This window comes from Meles meles, chromosome 12 (genome assembly GCF_922984935.1).
Source record: "Meles meles chromosome 12, mMelMel3.1 paternal haplotype, whole genome shotgun sequence".
Taxonomy (NCBI): domain Eukaryota; kingdom Metazoa; phylum Chordata; class Mammalia; order Carnivora; family Mustelidae; genus Meles; species Meles meles.
Genome location: NC_060077.1, coordinates 31,186,571 through 31,205,206, shown reverse-complemented (window position 1 = coordinate 31,205,206; position 18,636 = coordinate 31,186,571). Strand labels below are relative to the sequence as shown.

The following is an 18,636-nucleotide window of genomic DNA, read 5'->3' as shown; positions in this document are numbered from 1 at the left end:
CTGGTGGCTCAGTCATTGAGCATCTGCCTTCGGCTCAGGACATGATCCGAGGTTCCTGGGATCAAGCCCCCCATCTGCCTCCCTGCTTGACAGGAAGCCTGCTTCTCCCTCTCCCATTCCCCCTGCTTGCATTCCCTCTCTCGCTGTGTCTCTTTATTTATAATAAACAAAATCTTTAGAGGCGCCTGGGTCGCTCAGTGGGTTAAACCTCTGCCTTTGGCTCAGGTCAGGATCTCAGGGTCCTGGGATCCAGCCCCGTGTCTGGCTCTCTGCTCAGCAGGGAGCCTGCATCCCTCTCTCTCTGCCTACTTGTGATCTCTGTCAAATAAATAAAATCTTTTAAAAAATAAATTAAATAAATAAAATCTTTTTTTTTAATCCACAAAAAGATACCATGGACAAATGTTACAAATGGGTGACAGAATAGGAAAAGATCTTCGCAATCTTTGTAATCAGATGACTAGTAACTAGAATACATGGGAAATCCAGGGGCCACCATGAGAAAGACCAAATATCAAACATCAAAGGGCAAAAGGCCTGCTGGGCATTGCCCAGAGGGGAAACTGGGAATGCCCAGGAAGAGTCTGAAGAGACACCGCATTTTCCATCAAGCAGAGCAGCCAACAGAAAGACGGTTGGTTGACATCAAATATAAGCAACCAAGTGAGGGAACAAGAACCCTTGTGCCCTGCTACCAGCACCATCTGTGGGTCATTTGGGGGAGCCGCTGGGGATGAACAGTGACTGGGCATGGTGGTCCTCCATGACCCACAATTTCACCACGGGAGTACACTCCCCAGAGGAACTTTCTTCCATGTTTGCAAAGCATTAGGAGCAGTGTAAGTGCGCCACTAACATGTAATTAAACACTGAAATGTGATATATGAGACAATTGATAAAGGAATCCAATAAAGCACTTAAAATGTGCTAGGATCTTCTAAAATCAACATGAAGAGACCTGAAAATAATGTTGATGGTAAAAAACAAACAAACAAACAAACAAAACAAACCCAACCCAGCAAGTAGAATGAGATGTGCCCATGATAGAATTTACCTAAACTAAGTATGCAGGGGTGAGTCCCAGGGGGTGAGGAGGATGAAGAGAAGGGGGTGGGGGTTGAGGGGAGCTGCTCAGGGACCTGGGCTGAGGATGAGGGCAATTCCTACTACACCCCAGTGGGAAAGCCGAGAGTCACCAGCAGGCGATGCCTTTGCAGATATCAGGGGGAGCTGGGTTGCTTCTCATTAATTCTGAGAAATGTGAGCAAGACTGAAGTCATTTCGAGTTACTTACACAGTAGATTGAAAATGGCCATGGCTTCCTGCAGGCCTGCCACCAGGAAGCGGATAATCTTGGAGATTAATCTTAATCTTGGAGAGGCCATGGATACAGGCACCAGGGTGGGCCCTGAATGGGGAGAGATGGGGGCACTGGAGAGAGCCTGGGACAAATCACAGGGCCCCGGGGGGTGAGGCCTCAGTTGGGAGAGTGGTGGGTGCCTCTCGTTGGCTGTCTGGCTCGGAAGCCTCTTCCGGGCTGGGGCTTTTGAGAACCGACCGAGCAGCAGTGGCGGTGGCGTTGGAGCAGCCTCAGGCCCTGCTGCCATCCAGCCCTGTGCGCTGGCCCTCACGTGCCCAGCCTCCCCCACGCCCCGTGCAGCAGCCAGCCAGCCAGCACTAGCCCCAGCAGGAAGGCTCCCTGGGACCTGCCAGGCAGCCTGGGTTAGAGCCCATGAGGGGCCGGGGTGGGGTTGGAGGGTGGGCAGGGGCATAAAACCCTCCGACTCTGGAATGAGAGAGGAGGCGCCTGTCCCCTCCATTCAGAACCCTGGCTTCCTCCCTCCTGGGTCTGCGACCTGCAACAAGGCTCCCAAGCCCCAGAGTCTCTCGGTTTGTTCATCTATAAAGTGGGGCTTGTTAGAGACTCTCCCTCAGAGGACTGAGGGAAGCAAATGAGTTCACACACTAAGCCTCTGAGCGCTGAGCCTGGCACCTCCCAGTCCTGCGGGCCATCAGCTGGCTCTCGGCACTAGGACTTCTGTCTCCACTTTGACACCTGTGGTCCCAGATGGTAGAGGAGCAGCTGACCCACTGAGCCACCCAGGCGCCCCTACATTTTGAAACATTTTGAATGTACTGGGTTGGATAAAACATTAAAACTTGATTTGATTGTTCTTTCTACATTTTCCTGTGGCTCCTAGAGAAATATTCTATTGGAGGGCACTGCCTAAGGTCAGTCCTGCTGGACAGCACTCTGTCTCCAGAGTTCCCGCATGGTCACTTCTCCCTTCAGGCTTAGCCCGCCCCCTGTCCTCCCATCGCCCTAGAGGGTCCCAGGGATGGCCACCACCTCCACTGGCTAGGCTTCGTGATCCCAGTTTATGGATGGGGTAACCAAGGCTCAGTGATGACCATCGCCAGGCAGTAGCAGCGTCGGCAGCCCCTGTCCCCACCTATGTTCAGGAGGGAAGCCGGCGGCCAGCCAGGATGGGCAGGTGACAAGTGCCCACTCCCTGGGTTCCCCTTCTGCCCCGCCCCGCATCAGGACAGGAAAGTCTCTGTGGGGGAACACCCAGGACTATGTGCCCAAGCCCCGCAGGCCGCTGGGGCCCAACTCTTGAGAACTTCTCTCCCGCTCCCAGGCCCTTGCAGGAAAGCACCTGCCTTTCTTCCCCCTCGGTCCATTTGGCCTATTTCTATCCTTTCTTAAGACGCGGGTTCAAAATCTTCCCGATGGTGAGCCTTCCTCCTCCACCAGACTGGGTCAGGAGCCACCTCCTCCTTGCAAAGTCCGCTTCCGGGGCGGGGCAATCAGTGCGACACTGGGCAAGCTCCACCCACCCCACGAATGGTGGCATAAAACGCGAAGGGGGGCCGGCGTGTCCACTGCACATCGCCCTGCGCCGCCCTTGATTTTTCTTAACATGTTGGTACTTTATAATTTATAGTTGATTATAATCTAGTATGTGTAGGCCCCATTTTCTCCAACATTTATGAGTTTATGCCCATCTCCAAATGTGAAACAGCTGGGAGAATTTTTTTTTTTTTTAAAGATTTTATTTATTTATTTGACAGATAGAGATCACAAGTAGGGAGAGAGGCAGGCAGAGAGAGAGAGAGAGGAGGAAGCAGGCTCCCTGCCAAGCAGAGAGCCCGATGCGGGACTCGATCCCAGGACCCTGAGATCATGACCTGAGCCGAAGGCAGCAGCTTAAACCACTGAGCCACCCAGGCGCCCCTAGCTGGGAGAATTTTAACATGAACCCCCATGAAGCCAGCACCCCCATTCCACTGTTGGTTCCTCTTGCTTCCTCCCCCTCCCCACCTTCCAGGGGAAGCTGCAGTGTTGCTGCAATGTCACTGGCTATCAGCTTCCTGGGCTGGTCTGCCCTCCTCTCCAGGGCTGAACAGGCATTGCTTCCAGACGGTGCTAGGAGCTCAGTAAATGTCAATTGAGAAAGAAAAATAAGAAAATCTACGTCTGTTGTGCACAATCCCTTGTTTTATATTTAAAACTTTTATTTTTGCCCAGTAATCGAAAAAGGATGTAGGTAACTATGGTCTATCAAATAATGAAGAGTTTCCATGGAAACAACTATTTAAAAAAAAGTTAGGTGGTTTTAAGCAGCCACCACCACAAAAAGCATTCCCTTGGAGAGTACAAAGCCGGAAGTGCTTTATGGCATATTAAGTCCCCCAGGGCGCGGGCCCTGCCCACCGGCCCATGTGAACCCCACTATAGTCCTTTGAAAAAATCGTCTAGTTCGATGTCTCACTGTTTTTCCTATGCTGTTCCCAACACATGGAACAGCCTTCCCTTGAATCACTGCTCTACTGCTGCCCTTTCCTGTGAAGACTGTACTGACCACAGGGGTTTCTGTGGCCCTCTTTGACCAATTCCTCCCATGGCTCTTACTCGTGAGAGCCCGTTTTAATGGTTAGCCATTCAGTTAGCTGCCACTCTAAAGACACAGCAATGAGCTTTCTTATTTGCTTCTTTTTTCATATTTGGGTTTTGAGGGGTTTTTCCATGGTCAACCTTTGTTGCCTTTTTTTTTTTTTTTGACATTTGTTGTTTTTCTAATGAAAAAGTAAGTATTTGGTTTTTTTAAAGATTTTATTTATTTACTTGACAGAGAGAGATCACAAGTAGACAGAGAGGCAGGCAGAGAGAGAGAGAGAGAGGGAAGCAGGCTCCCTGACTAGATCCCAGGACCCCGAGATCATGACCTGAGCCGAAGGCAGCAGCTTAACCCACTGAGCCACCCAGGTGCCAAAAAAATAAGTACTCGTAATTGGCAGAAGAAAAACATTGCGGCATGTAAGAAAGGTGAAAGCCAATTACAGCCTGGAGACAAGGGTGTGCTCTGCTGGCTGAGGACTGGTGACAGAGACTCCCAGCTGGTTTCCTGACAGGGCAGTCGAGTCTCAGATGGGCGCTATTCGAAGATGGGTACCTGGCCACCACTTCCGACCCATGCCAACCTGCCTTCCATGCAGCTCACTTGCCAGGGAAGGCCTCCAGGACTCTCCTGAAGCCAGGCTCACTCTGGGATGAGGGGAGTGGCCCGATCCCAAGGGCTCACTCCAGGGAAGCAGGTCTTGGCCCCCTGGTTAAAGCCCCTTCCCTGCACTGGGCTTTTGCCCTCTCTGGTCCCTCTCCTTACAGCTGTGCCTCTTCCGTTCCCTCTCCTCCTCAGAGATCTCATGCAGGGTCCTGGGGTTGAGCCCTCTCCCCGTGGTGATGCTCAGTGACCACCTTGAGTGGTGACCCCCTGCCCATGGGCCATCACCAGGATGCTCACCCCCAAGGCTGCCCGCATAGCCTCTCCAATTAGTCCTGCCCCCTCTCCTCTAGCTGTGGCCCTAGAAACTTCGATGCTTTCCCTGCTTCCTTGACCTCTCCCACCCTTAAGTCTGTCCCCAAATACTGGGGGCTCTTCCATGGCAAATTACTGCCCTATCTGTACCTCCATTTCTACTGTGAATGGAGAGACCACCTATCTCATCAGTGCTGTTAGGTGGAATAAAGAAGCTGATGTTTGCACAGCACTTAGAACATGTTGGTACCCGGTAAGTGACACAGAAGCACTTGTTAAATAAGTTTAAATAAAAAAACAAATTTTCAGGGACGCCTGGGTGGCTCAGTGGGTTAAAGCCTCTGCCTTCGGCTCAGGTCGTGATTCCAGGGTCCTGGGATCAAGCCCCGCATTGGGCACTCTGCTCTGCAGGGAGTCTGCTTCCCTTCCTCTCTCTCTCTCTGCCTGCCTCTCTGCCTACTTGTGATCTCTGTCTGTCAAATAAATTTAAAAATCTTTTAAAAAATTTTCAAATTCTGACCTCTAACCATGTTCAATGCCATTGTTCCAGACTGGATCGTTCCCAGACTTCCTAAGAAGTCAGCCTGCTCCCACCTCATCGCCCCACAGAAACCAGAGGGACAACTCCCCCTTCAACCCAACATAGACAGACACACACTCAGCCCTTTGGCAGCTTCCCACAGTCCACAGCCTAGACTGTCCTCCAGGCAACTGGCCTTGAGCCCAGGAATCTGTCTCCTACTGCTCCTTAGACTCACCTGCCTGCCACAGGGCCTTTGCACCTGCTCTTCCCCCTGCCCATCCCCTCCCTCATATCCTTCAGCCCAATTCCAGATTCTTTATTTTTGTAAAGATTTTTTTTGAAGATTTATTTATTTATATATTTGAGAGAGAGAGCTGGGGCTGGGGGAGGTAGGGGCAGAGGGAGAGAGAATCCTCAGACTCCCTGCCAAGGCTCCATCCCAGGACCCCAAGACCAGGATCTAAGTCGAAATCAAAAGTTAGCCACTCAGCCAACTAAACCACCCACGCACCCCCTCCCTCCAATTCCAGCTTCTTAAGAATGCATTCCTGGGGCACCTGGGTGGCTCAGTTAAGTGGGGCATCTGCCTTTGGCTCAGGTCATGATCTCAGGGTCCTGGGATTTGAGCCCCATACCGGGATCCCTGCTCAGTGGTGGGGCTGCTTCTCCCACTCCCTCTGTGATCTCACTCTCACTCTCTCTCAAATAAATAACATTAAAAAATTTCTTTTTAAATGTACTAAACTGGCGCCTCCTCCCACTTCCCCACCATCTTGACTCCCCTCTAAAATGTACTGAAAAGAAAAAACAAAACAAAACCACCTTTCCTGGTGACTCTACCCCAAACTGCAACCCTCTCCCTCTGGCATTTTCCCTGTGTCTGCCAAGCAGGTATTACCTATTTTTACCGTGTCCCCCATCGGAACAGGAGCTCAGCTAGGACAGGGCCTGGTGCATATAGAGCTGCTGAGTGGACACAGGGACAGCCTTTCTCCACTGCAGAGTCTTATCCAAGGACAGAAGCCACAATCCAGCCATGACCCAGAAGGGCTGGAATCCAAATGGCTGGCAGGTGTGGCCCAAGACCACATTCTTCCTCTGACCCCACGGCCTTAAACTTGCAGAGCCTGTAGTGTGAATGCAGACAGACGGAGGGCTGCCTGGGACTCCTGTGACCACCCAAGGCTGCACGTGGCACACCCCTGTGCACCCTGTTATGGGCGGAGTTGTGCTCCCAGAATCCCTAGGCTAAAGTCCTCAGACTCAGCACCTGAGAATGTGGTTGCATCTGGAGGCGGGGCCTTGAACGAGGTGGTTAGGCTAGTACGTGGCTGTTAGGGTGGCGCCAAGCCAATCCAACTGGGATCCTTCTAAGAGGAAATCTGGACACACACAGAGAAAGAAGGAGAGAGGCCTTAGGAGAAACCACCTGTCGAGATGTGGATTCAGGCTTCAGCCTCCAGAACCCTGAGAACTTCCTGTTAAGCTCCCGAGGGTGTGGGGCTCCGTTATGGCCGCCTGAGCGCACACGCACACCCCTTTGCATCTCCTGAGGCGGGCCCAGGCCCGCCTGCGGACAGGGTGCCAGGGGTGGGGGTAGGCCTCGAGGGCAGGGCCCCCTTGGGGAGGCAATGGCAGTGGTGGCAACCTCCTCTGGCTCCTTCACCCGGGGGGCAAGCCCGACCCTCTGATTGGGCTTTGGAGGCCCTTCGGGAACTGCCTAGAGTCTGGGTGCTGCTCTTCCCACACACAGCCCTGGCTGGCAACAGGGAAGCTGCTTCAGTTCCAGCAAGACACCGACTCCTCCCCGGCCTTCGTGTATACTGTTCTGGCTGCCTGAGACAGAACACCCAGGCCCACCGCCATTGCCTCCAGTCACAGCCCCGGGATGAGTCCCCACCAGATGGCCCTCTGTCCCAGAGCTCCAGAAACTTCCTGTGGACAGGGCCCTCCTCCCCTGTGAGCTCCAGGTTGTGTTTCACCACAGACACTCCAGGCGGTCCCACCATGTACCCCCAGGGTTAGTGGAAGAGCTAGTGCGGCTGAGCACTGGGCACCAGGCTGGCTATGGGGCCCCAAGTCAGCCTCAGTGTCTACCTGCCTGTCTCCTCTGCAGGACTCAAGGATCTGAGAGGTCAGGGGCCACATTCATGCACTGTCAACAATAGGGCTGTCCTGGGCTCCTCAGAGATGACCTGGACACATGTCCACCTGACACAGAGAAACCATTCTAGACACCCCTTTGGTGCTGCCTCTGACCTCACATCAGGGACACCTGCAGGTGGCGATCGACTTTGTAACCTGTGGCCAGAGAAAAGGGCTGACCACAAAATAGGCTACCACTGAAACTGTTCGGTGACACTTCCTGAACTCGCTGGTCAGGGGCATCGGCAGAGACCAGCACAGGTGGAAGGGGAACTGCGGGCTCTCTTCCCAGAAGGCCAAGCACTCAAGACAGAGGGTTCTTTATGGCTGGGTGGTGAAGGGTAAGACTCCAGCATCTCAGGCCCTGAGCGTGGGCCAGCCTCCTGCACTCAAGCCAATGCCTGTCCCACTGCCAGTCTTTCCCAAGGACTCAGACCCTTTCTCTCCTGTATCTGGTTTCTAGAGTATAGAGGCGGGCGCTCAGCTGGTTGGAAGCAAAGGCCATCTAGGACACATGGCCACCTGCTCTCCCAGGGAGCCTGCGTGTGCTCTCTCCACTGGTCACCCTCCTCTAGCCAGCTGCTAGAGGACTGCTCTCTTCAGGGACAGCCTTCCTCAGTGTGAGGTTCCTGCAGGTCCCAGGTTGAGGGGGCGCCCCACTGCCTCCCTGCAGCCTTCTTCCTCCTCAAGGCCCAGGGTGGTAGGAGGGCCAAGGCTGGCCTGTGCCGAGGGGTGGGCAGAGCGAACCAGGCACCCAGGACACTCGAGCATTGGTTTCACACGTGTTCTCACTCAGACTCTGGATGTGCACGTCCCCTACAGGTGGCCTACAGAAGCAGGGTGGCACTTCAGAATTACCAATGGTAACATTTTGTGGTGTACCTCAGACTTCAGTGACATGCCCTGGCTCTTACCATGTTTGAGGAAGGAGCCATTGGGAAGTTTCCTCTCCATTTGGTATACAACTTGGCAAATGCCCTTGTAGAAGGTCTCATGGGAAACAGTTCTTGAAATACTTAGATACTTCCTCATGCAACAGAGAGGAAATAGCCTCTAGTTCCCTCACCCTCACCTTCTTTTTCCCTCCCTCCTTGTTTGGACACAAAGCTGACTATGACTCTCACTCACAATTTGGGCTTAATGACAAGAGTTTTTTCCTACTCTTCCCTGTTCCTTTTTTTTTTTTTTTTTTTTTGGCTCACTCTTGACTACACAGAATTCCTTCACTGCTGTCAACCTTGTCAAGGGGCTTTGGGAAAGAGGCATGTTTTAAATTAACATTTTATTGAAGGAAACAGCAGTGCCCACAACTCAAAATCTGTCTTTCATTTCTAACCATGAAACTGCTCCCTAATCTAGCCCTGACTTACAGTCAGCCAGGAATAAGGTATTTCATCTCACCTTTCACCCTTCTCTAGAAGGCTCTTCAAGCTCCTGGTGCTAAGGGGGCTTTTGCATAAGGCCCTCTCCGTCAGAAGCACCATAGCCAGCCCAGCACAGGCAAAAGCAGCGTCTCATCTCCTCCATACCACACATTTTAGGTGACCACTGGTTTGATTCCAAAAGGCTTTTTAGGGTCTCATTCTTGAATATCAGAACCTGCAAGGTCACCCCACACTTGAGGAAAGCGGCTCAGTGGTTTGAGCCGCTGCCTTCGGCTCAGGTCATGATCTCGGGGTCCTGGGATCGAGTCCCGCATCGGGCTCTCTGCTCAGCAGGGAGCCTGCTTCCCTCTCTCTCTCTCTCTCTGCCTGCCTCTCTACTTGTGATCTCTCTCTGTCAAATAAATTAAAAAAAAAAAAAAAAAGATTAAAAGCCTCCAGAGAAGGTTACAAAGGGAACTAGACTTCTTATCATATTGGAAGGTAGAAGCCAATGAAGCAACACTTTCCAAATTCAGGAGGAAAATGACACCCAATCTATAATTCTATACCCAGCCAAACTATCAATTCTGTGTAGTTCCAAAGCATTTTTACAAAAAACCGACCTTCCATATGTCCTTTCTCAGGATGGTACCAGAGAAATCGTAACTTCCCTAACAAGCACATAACCTAAGAAAACACACGGGATCCAGAAAGCTGGGCTTCCAAAGCAGGACAAACAGGCAAGAAAACTCCCCACTCAATCTATGCAGGAAAGCAGCAGTTTCCAGATGGATGTCCCTTGGGGGCAAAAATAACAGAACAGATAGCATCTGGTTCTGTGGAGAACTATACTGACAAGGATTTCACAGAGTTTAAGTGTGGAGGAAGAGAGACACAAACCAGTCTGAGTAACTGAAAACATAATTGACCTCCACAAGAACAAGAAATGGTACAGATACACTACACCACTTGGTTCAGCAGTGAACAAAGACACATGGTGATCGTGGCAAGTATAGATCAGGAAATGGCACACTTCATCAGTTCTTATAAATGAAGTTCAATGGAACATAGCCATGCCCACCTGCTTACACTGTTAGTGGGCACTTTTGCACCAGGATAACAGGTTTGAGAAGTCACTGCAAAGACTCTATGGCCCACAGAGCCTAGAACAGTTACTATCTGGCTACTTTATGGAAGTCTCCCGAGCCCTAAATTAAACTAACAACTTGGGGAATTTAAGAAAAGTGGAAGAGGGTATAAATGCACTAAAATCTTCATCTATAGGTCCAGATTCTTTTTTTTTTTTTAAAGATTTTATTTATTTGACAGAGAGAGAGATCACAAGTAGGCAGAGAGGCAGGCAGAGAGAGAGGAGGAAGCAGGCTCCCTGTGGAGCAGAGAGCCCAATGCGGGACTCGATCCCAGGACCCTGAGATCATGACCTGAGCCGAAGGCAGCGGCTTAATCCACTGAGCCACCCAGGCGCCCCTATAGGTCCAGATTCTTAAAAGGATGAATTAAGACTTTTACTATTTAGTAATGTGTACTACTACTATTTAGAAATGTGGGTACTACTATTTAGAAATGTGGAGGTAAATACATAAGAAATGCTATAAATTAGAAGTGGGTACCTGTGTGTGTTGTGATGGGGTTAAGGGAACAAAAAACTACTGTTTTAAGACTTTCTTTGGTAATTGCCACACCCAACATGATGCTTGAACTCATGATGCCGAGATAATATGTCACATGGTCTTCAGACTGAGACAGGCCCACTGTCCCTGTTTTAAGCCTTTTAAAGAAGCTTGATTATTTAAACTAGGGTCAGTTATTGCTTTGATAAAACCAAAAAAGTGTTTTAGAAGAGTTGAACAGGGCGCCTGGGTGGCTCAGTTGGTTAAGTGACTGCCTTCAGCTGGGGTCATGCTCTGGGAGTCCCAGGATCAAGCTCCACACCAAGCTCCCTCCTCAGTGCGGAGTCTGCTTCTCCCTCTGACCCCCTCCCCTCTCATTCTCTCTCAAATAAAAAATAAAGTCTTAAAAAAAATAAAGAGTAGAACAGGTGGTAACTGGCTGGCTCAGTAGGTAGAGCATGTGACTTGATCTCAGGGTTAAGTTCGAGCTCCCAGTGGGTGTAGAGATTACCTAAAAATATCACACACACACACACACACACACACACATTCAAAACATAAAAGTAACTGGATGAAACTTAGCATGTATTAGAGCAGCGATGCTCTATCCTTCTGGGGTTCTGGGCTCATCTGCTGCTGGCCTGGAGCCACTTGGACATCTGAAGCCCACAGTCAGGGGTCTAAGCTGGCTGACCACCCTCCTGGCCCCATCCTTGCTCCTCCTCCAGGATCTTCATTCATCCTGGAATTCCCACTCCAGTGGGTGGGTGGACAGTCCCAGAGGAAACTGGAACCACTGTCCCTGCCCCTGGAGACTGATTATCCTTTCCTTCCTCCCCCGCTTGACCTCAAGCAGGGAACAGGAGCAGTGGGCAGGAGAGAGCCATTGCCCTGCCCCAGCCTGACTCTGCTACTCCAACAGGTGGTCCCGGACATGGGCCAGACCTCCCACATCCAGCCGACCAGGTCCCTGTCCTTGTGACATATCCACTGCTCCCTAAACCCTTTTAGCTAACCCAGGCCAACACCACCCAAGAGGATGGTGACTCCAGAATACTGGGTCCCTGGACCAGTGCCCAAGACCCGGATGCACACGTGGCCAAGTGTGGTCCCAGACCCATCCGAAACCCACTCTTAGGATGGTAGTGATGCCCATCCCAGCTCCCCACCCTTCTAGGCCTTTGAAGTGCTGGACACAGGAAATCAGTGTTATTCAGCAAGAGAGAACCACCAGAGAACACAGAAGCCCCACAGAAAGTAGTTTTCAATCAAGCTTTTAATGAAAAGATCATAAAATAACAGTTTCTCATCACTGTACATTAAGACTGCACGCTTCTGAATGGAGAGATCAGTCGTCGGTGAATTGCTTTTCTATGACACTTGAGGGCTGCACACCTGCAGCTCTGACCTGAATTTATCCAAACTCTCAAAGGAAGTGAGCTCGATGTGATGAGTGACAGCGGCGGTGGCCAGTACAGGAGTGCGATCACGGTGTCCCTCCCCCTTCTGGGAAGGGAAGAGAGTAGGACGTGATCCCTCTTCCAGTTTTGATTAAACAAAACAGCTATAATCCCATCCCTCCCCCTCCCCCTCGAGGTATTTGCAAATGGGCGGGTGCCCAACCTGGGGTCCCCCCAAGGGGGGAGGGGGAAAAGTGATGGGTGGGATACAGAGAGGTTCCCCTCAGCACCTGGCCCCACAGGGCCCCGCCAAGTGGAGGGGGGGAGCCCTGGGGATCCTCCCTGCCCCAAGTGAGGTCTGTTATGCAGCATTTTTGAGGTCAATAAATTACAGCAATAAATAGCAAGGTGAGGTAGGGGGAGGGGTTCTCGGTAGAAAAATTAAAGTGGTGACTGAAGCTGGGGAGGGGAGGGGTCCTAGGAAGGGGGTCCTGGGCAGCCTCAATTCCCACAGCGCACATCCACCCCCTGACCTGGAATGTCACACTGAGGCTCTGGTTAGGTCCCTCTCCACCCCATCACTCCTGGCATTGGATTCACAGGTTCAGTAACATCTGTCCCAGTGTGACTCTGGGGAAGAGCAAGGGCCTTGGTCCCTTTGAGGGGCACAGCAGGGCTGAGATCCCTTGTCTGTTCTTTGGGGGCCTAGTGCCTCTGCTTCTGCCCCCCTTCCTAGGGTCGGACGGATGCAGCCACCTCTTCCCTGAGCCCTGCCCTCCTGGCTGCCCAGGCCACCCCCACTCAAGGACAGCTGTGGGGAGGGCAGTAGGGTCTGCCTGCCCAGCCTGCCCAGCCTGCCCAGCCTGCCCAGCCCAGATCGCACTCCTGCACGCGGGCCAGTCCAGTGAATACTGACAGGGTGGGGATGGGGGCACAGGGGACAGCCCAGCGCCCCCGAGTGGTGACGAACGTGAAATACACACATGGCTGCATGAGGTTCCAAAGCCGTCTGCGTCCAGATTGTTCATTTCACAGGCTGAGGTGTATGGCTATGCTGCGAGTCTCTGAGATTATTTGCTTAAAGGTTCGTCTTTTCTTTTTTACCTTTTTTGCAATCCTGGAGGAGCCCTTGCAGTGGCTCGGTCTGGTGGGAGCGAGCGGTGGCGGAGCCAGCCGCTCACTCACCCCAAGTCTGAGAAATAAATACATTCATCACTGCACAAACATATTGATACAAAAACAACACTGTTCAGAGTGTTTGCACCGTCTGTGTTGGTAAGGACCAGCCCAATAAGCCCGGCCCCACCCCCCCGCACTGCTGGGGTGGGGGTGGGGTGTCCCCTGGGGGTGGGGACCCACTGGAGTCAACAGAGCTGTGCAAAGGTCCCGGGGCTTTTTGGCTTGATAGGGACCCTCACATCAACCCACCCCGGGGGTTGCAGGCAGAGCAGGGGAGGTGGGGGATGACCCTCCACCCAGGGCCCTAGCCCTGACTCAGGTCCTGGGGCCAGAGCCGATGGCCACCCCCTGCTATGCCAGCTGGCCAGGACCTTCACGGTCCGGCCAGGAGGCCTGGAGGCCGGTCAGCACCGGCCCAAGCTCTTTGGTGCCAGCTGGGCTTTGAGAGGCCCGGGGCTGGGGAGGAGGGCTCAGGTAAATCCGGCGGGGGGCTCCATGCCGGTGCCAGCCCCACAGCAGCCCCTCTGCCCATGAGCCGACTCAGAAGGGCCTCCAGCGGAAGGTGGGGATTCACTGGTACTGGCCTTACAGCTGCTGAGGTCTGAAACTGTAAAAGTTTATGTAAACAATGAGATAAATATATTAGTATCTTTTTTTCTGAGCCCATTGAGGTTCCATACTCATTCAAAATGTGCTTTGGTTTAAAAAATAGGTTTTGTGAATTTGGGTATGAGCTTTTTTTTCTTTTTTTTTTCTTTTTTTTTTTTTGTTTTGTTTTGTTTATCCTCTTTCCTACATGACATCTGCTATTTTCTCTGTTTCCTGTTTCTCCGAAACATTCAGGAATTAAGTGACTAAAGCAGAGAACTGTAAGCCGCCCTTGGCCTCCAACGGCCTAATTTCCTTGTGAGGCTCTTAACACATGTCCACGCACACACTCGCAAGCACACACTCCACATGAAATCAAAGGAAAAAGAAAACAAAACCAAGTGTTGTGTTAATTAGTCCCACCCCTCCCCACAAACCCTTAAAATCTTAAATAGGAAACTAGTGTTTTGCTTTCTTGTTAAAATACAGAAAAGGCTCGATACAATACTCAGGTGGGTACAATACTATGTCGCACGAACGTCGTTGAGTGAGGGGCTTTTGCGCCCAGTCCCTGAAGCTCTGCAAATGAATCACCTGCTCTCACGAGTCACCTCACGGATGCAGCTGCCCAGCGCCCGAGAGGCCACACACAGGCATGCGTACAACTCTCGTGCTGTACAGACTTTGTGTCGTGTGGCTTAAGTGCTGACGGAGTGGGGTGGGGCCGGGAGGGCAGAGACCTGGGAAGAACCCTGCCCCCCCATCACCTGACTTCTGGGAACACGAGACCCTGGGTCCAGTGCTCCCTTCCCACCCAGAGGGAGTAAGACCCAACTTGGGGCTCGGGGTGCCTTGAGATGGGCTCAGCCAGGAGCCCTCACTTGCAAAACACACCCTGCACCATTTGGGTCCCTAAACTCAGGCTGTTTTCAGCTGGAGGGTCTCTGGAGGGGTGAAGATGAAGGATGACTCTGGAATTTTTTGGTCTGAACTTAAGAGTAGAAAGGGGAAAAAAAAAAAAAAAAGAAAGAAAGAAAGAAAAAAGAAAATAAAAGCATGAAGCAAAATGAAGATACAGCTGCTGGCCCAGCCGTGTGGCTCCAGTCAGCCAAGGATAGTGGGGCCAACCACAGCGACCTTGGTCTGGCTCGTGAGCCTGACCCTGGCCCACAGAAGGGTCCTGAGGCTGAGAGAGAAACCCCACGTTGAGGGGCGAGGGGTGGGGGCTCCAGACAGGGCTTAGCCAACTAATGGCAGCCAGCCTCTTGCCAGAGCAGCCAGGACCGCCCCAAAAAGGTGCCAAATCAGGGTAGGCCTCCTCCCTGTCCCCCAGGGTGGGGTGGGAGAGGGGAGGGATGTTTACATCATTTTGGTCAGTGTCCCTCCATGTCTCTGCACTGGCCTGCTGCTCTCCCAAGCTCCAGCTCTCGCGGTCCCAAGGGACAGGATGGGGGGGGCTCACTTCCACTTCATCCTGGCCTCAGCAAGGGAGCTCCAAGTAGCTGGCTCCAGTGCTGAGGCTCCACAGCCCGCTCTCCCACGGGGCTGGAGCACCCCCCCCTGCCCCCCAGGCCCAGATCAGGGGCACACACAGGCTCCGATGCTCAGCAACACACTCAGAACACCCGCAGGGTAGACACGGTGAGCGGTATGCTCCGGGGAGCAGAGCCCTTCTCTGAGAGCGCTGGGGGTGGGAGTGGGGATGAGGGGGGCCCAGGAGGGTGAGCCCGGCTCACTCAAATGCATGTCTTCCTGTGCGCACTAACAGGAGGAAAAAAAGTGTCATGGCCTCAGCTGCCAGCCACCAACATACTGTTCTTGTGGATTCAAGAGGTAGCAAAAGGTCAGAAGTCTCTCCACCTTTATCAGTAAGGAAGGAAGGAAAGCTCAATATCTGTCCACACGCGCCACACACACTACATACATACATACATACACACGTACGTACACACACACACACACAAAATGAAAAAGAAGAGTACCGACGGCTCTGGCATCGAATCCAGCCTCCCCCCTCCCCCCACAAATCCCAGACCTTCCAGTTCCAACATTCACATAAACGTTACACTGGTTTTTCTCTTAATAAAAAAGAAGTACCTCTAAACAAAGAATATTCCTCAGAAACTATAGGAAAATCACTCTCTCTCCTGAGGCAGCCGAGGCAGGGCTCGGGGCCCAGGGAAGCCTTTGGCCAAGAAGGGCTTCTGGGGCCTGGAGGGGTGGGCAGCCCGCAGCAGGGCGGGGGCGGGAGGGGCAGTTGCCCCTGTACATTCAGTCTGCAGACCCAGGCTCAGCCCCGAGGGGCCGGGAGGAAAATAAACTCTTGTTGGTTTTGGTTTAAAAAACAGAATTCAAAAAGAAAAAAGGAACAGATCAGTAGGAATAACAGCAACATAGGCCCAGAGGGCTCTTTAGCTGTGGAGAGGTAGGCGGTGGGGGCCCCCTGACTGTCCCAGTGCCAGTGAGCAGTGACCCCTGGCTTGAGGAAGGAGGGCTCTGTCCCCTTCCCTCCAGCACCACTCCCCAGAGAGCCAGGGTGGCCCTCACACAGACAAGCATTCGTGCACGCACACAGACAGCGCCCCTGGCCACGGGGCAGCCCTGCTCCTCTCCAGCGGAGGGAGGCCCCACGGCCCCCTGCTCGGACCCGGCCTGCGGGAAGGGGGCCAGGTCCCAGCGAGACCTCCATGACCCACTCCCACAGACTCTGCAGTGGCCCTCCCGGGGAGCTGGGGCAGAATAGGGAGGTAGACTGCATGCCAGCAATGCGCACTCAGAACTCGGGCCCATTGACTTCCCTCCTCTCGCTGCCCTTGTACAGACTGTCCATTAAAGCTCTGGGTGTGGGGGGGGGGGGCTGGCTGCGGGTGCCACCAGGAGCCACCCCCACGGGACCTCGGGGTCCCGGCCCCTCCTGCCCGGCCTCCACGCGTCTTCCTTCCTTCGGTGGGCTCCTGAGGGCGGGTCTGCGAAGGGCAGCCTCAGGCCGGGGAGAAGGGTCTTTGGCTTCTAGGAGGGGGAGGTGTGCATGCGCAGGTGGCTGATGAGGTTGCGCTGCTGGGTGAATTTGCCCCCGCAGAGCTGGCACTCATAGGGCTTCTCACCCGAGTGCACGCGCATGTGCTCGGTGAGGCGGTACTGGCGCGTGAAGCGCATGCCGCACTCATCACAGGCGAACGGCTTGAGGCCCAGGTGGCTGCGCATGTGGCGCGTCATGGTGCCGCGCTGCGTGAACATCTTGCCGCAGATGTTGCAGGGGAAGGGCCGCGTCAGCCAGTGCGTCTTCTCGTGTTGCCGCAGCGTGGCCGGGTCCTTGTAGGTCTTCTCACACACCGAGCACTTAAAGGGCCGGGGCTCAGCCGCATAGGCCGCGCTGGGCGCCGACAGGTCCTCGGCCTCCTCCTCAGCACCTCCACTGCCCGTCTCGTAGGCACCTTCCTCCTTGATGAACAGCTCCTCCTCCGTGTGTGTCTCCACATGGGCATTGAGCTGCTCGGAGCTGGGGAAGCCTTTGGCGCAGGGGATGCACACATATAGGTTGTCCCCATAGGACACGGTCTCGTAGCCCTCCTGCCGGTACATGTAGTGCGTGCCAGCATGGCCACTGCCCCCCTCACTCCCGCTCTGCCCGCTGTCCTCACTCCCGTCCTTGCCGTTCTCCTCCTCCTCCTTGCAGGGGTACGGGGGCTCCGTGTAGGGCCCACTGGGGCCACCCCCTCCAACGCTGCTGGCCAGGATGCCATTGGGAACCCTGTCCCCTAGCCCCTCGCCCTCTTCCCCCGGGCAGGGGCCCTTGGGCCCCGCTTCCCTCCGCTCAAAGGGGGACCCCACCCTGGGCTCCTTCTTGCTCCACTCCTTCTTGCGGGCCGAGTGCCGCAGGCTCTTCCGGGGCTGCCCACCGGGCCCCTCCAGTAGGCTCAGGTGGTTGTCCTCGGCCCCCTCTAGATCCATGGGCTCATTAGGGGTGCCCCCCATTTCAGCGTAAGAGGCACTGTTGGCAACAGGAGGGGCAGAGGCTGAGAGGGGTGAGCCATGCTGACTGTCACTCAGCTGGGCCGGGTCGTCAGGGGTCAGGGGAGGACCAGGGGTGGCAGGGGGCAGGGGTGGGCTCTTCTTGGATAGGTCCAGGCCCAGCTCCTGCTCACAGCCCCCACTGCTCCCATTGGTGCTGCCGCTGCCCAGGCCAGCCTCCCCGCTGGCTGGACAGACAGCCCGGCCCAGGCCATGGACACCCTCCTGGCTGGAGCCTCCAAGGAAGAGTTCATCATCAGAGCCTTTGGCCTGGGGGAGCTCCTGGGGGGTGTGGGCCCCCTTGCGTCCATCCACGAGCGCTGGATACCGTGCCTGGATGACAGAGGCCGTGGACAGCCGCTGGTTGCGGGGTGGCCTTCCCATGCCGGAGGCACCCACACGTCCAGAGCCGAAGGGCTTGCCGGCTCGCTTGAGTTTACGGCGGCAGAGCGCTGCCAACTCGGGCAGCTGGAGGTAGCTGGCGGCAGTGAGGAGAGTGCTGAAGTTGGGCTCGGCCGGCTGGTCACTGGGCAGCAGCTTGCCCGTGTAGATGAAGTCCAGGATCTGCTGGAACACTGTGGAGCTGACCATGTCTGTGTCCAGGTTGATGAGGTTGTCGTGCAGGACCAGGGACTTGAAATAGATGCTGCTGGCGGCCAGGACGTTCTTGTGGGCGCGGAAGATGGAGTTCTCCACCATGATGATGACATCACACAGGAAGCCCTTCGTCCTCTGCTGGTTCAGCTGCAGCAGGAGCTGCTTGGAGTGGCTGGGCAGCTCCATGTCGGGCCCCATGTCCCCACGCCCCGCCCACGCGTACCACCTGCAGGCAAGAGTAGGTGCATGGGCATTAGCCACCCGGGAGCCCCAGGCAAGGGCTGACAAGGGTGGGGCTGTGGTGGTGCTGGCAGGGGGCCTCACTGGGCATGGGACTCAGGGAGGGAACTCGCACTACCCATGAGGACTCATGCTGCC

The 18,636-nt window shown here is 54.1% G+C and overlaps 1 protein-coding gene across 1 annotated transcript in view; it reads right to left on the bottom strand.

The window, feature by feature from the left end:
• Positions 1 to 11,751: 11,751 nt before the first annotated feature.
• The window catches only part of HIC2 (HIC ZBTB transcriptional repressor 2), a 35,131-nt gene continuing 28,246 nt past the window's right edge, over positions 11,752 to 18,636 (bottom strand). Inside the window, exon 3 of the mRNA XM_046025896.1 lies at positions 11,752 to 18,484. Within this exon, the coding sequence (XP_045881852.1) occupies positions 16,660 to 18,484 (1,825 nt within the window). The 3' untranslated portion in view covers positions 11,752 to 16,659. The remainder of the gene's footprint in view (positions 18,485 to 18,636) is intronic.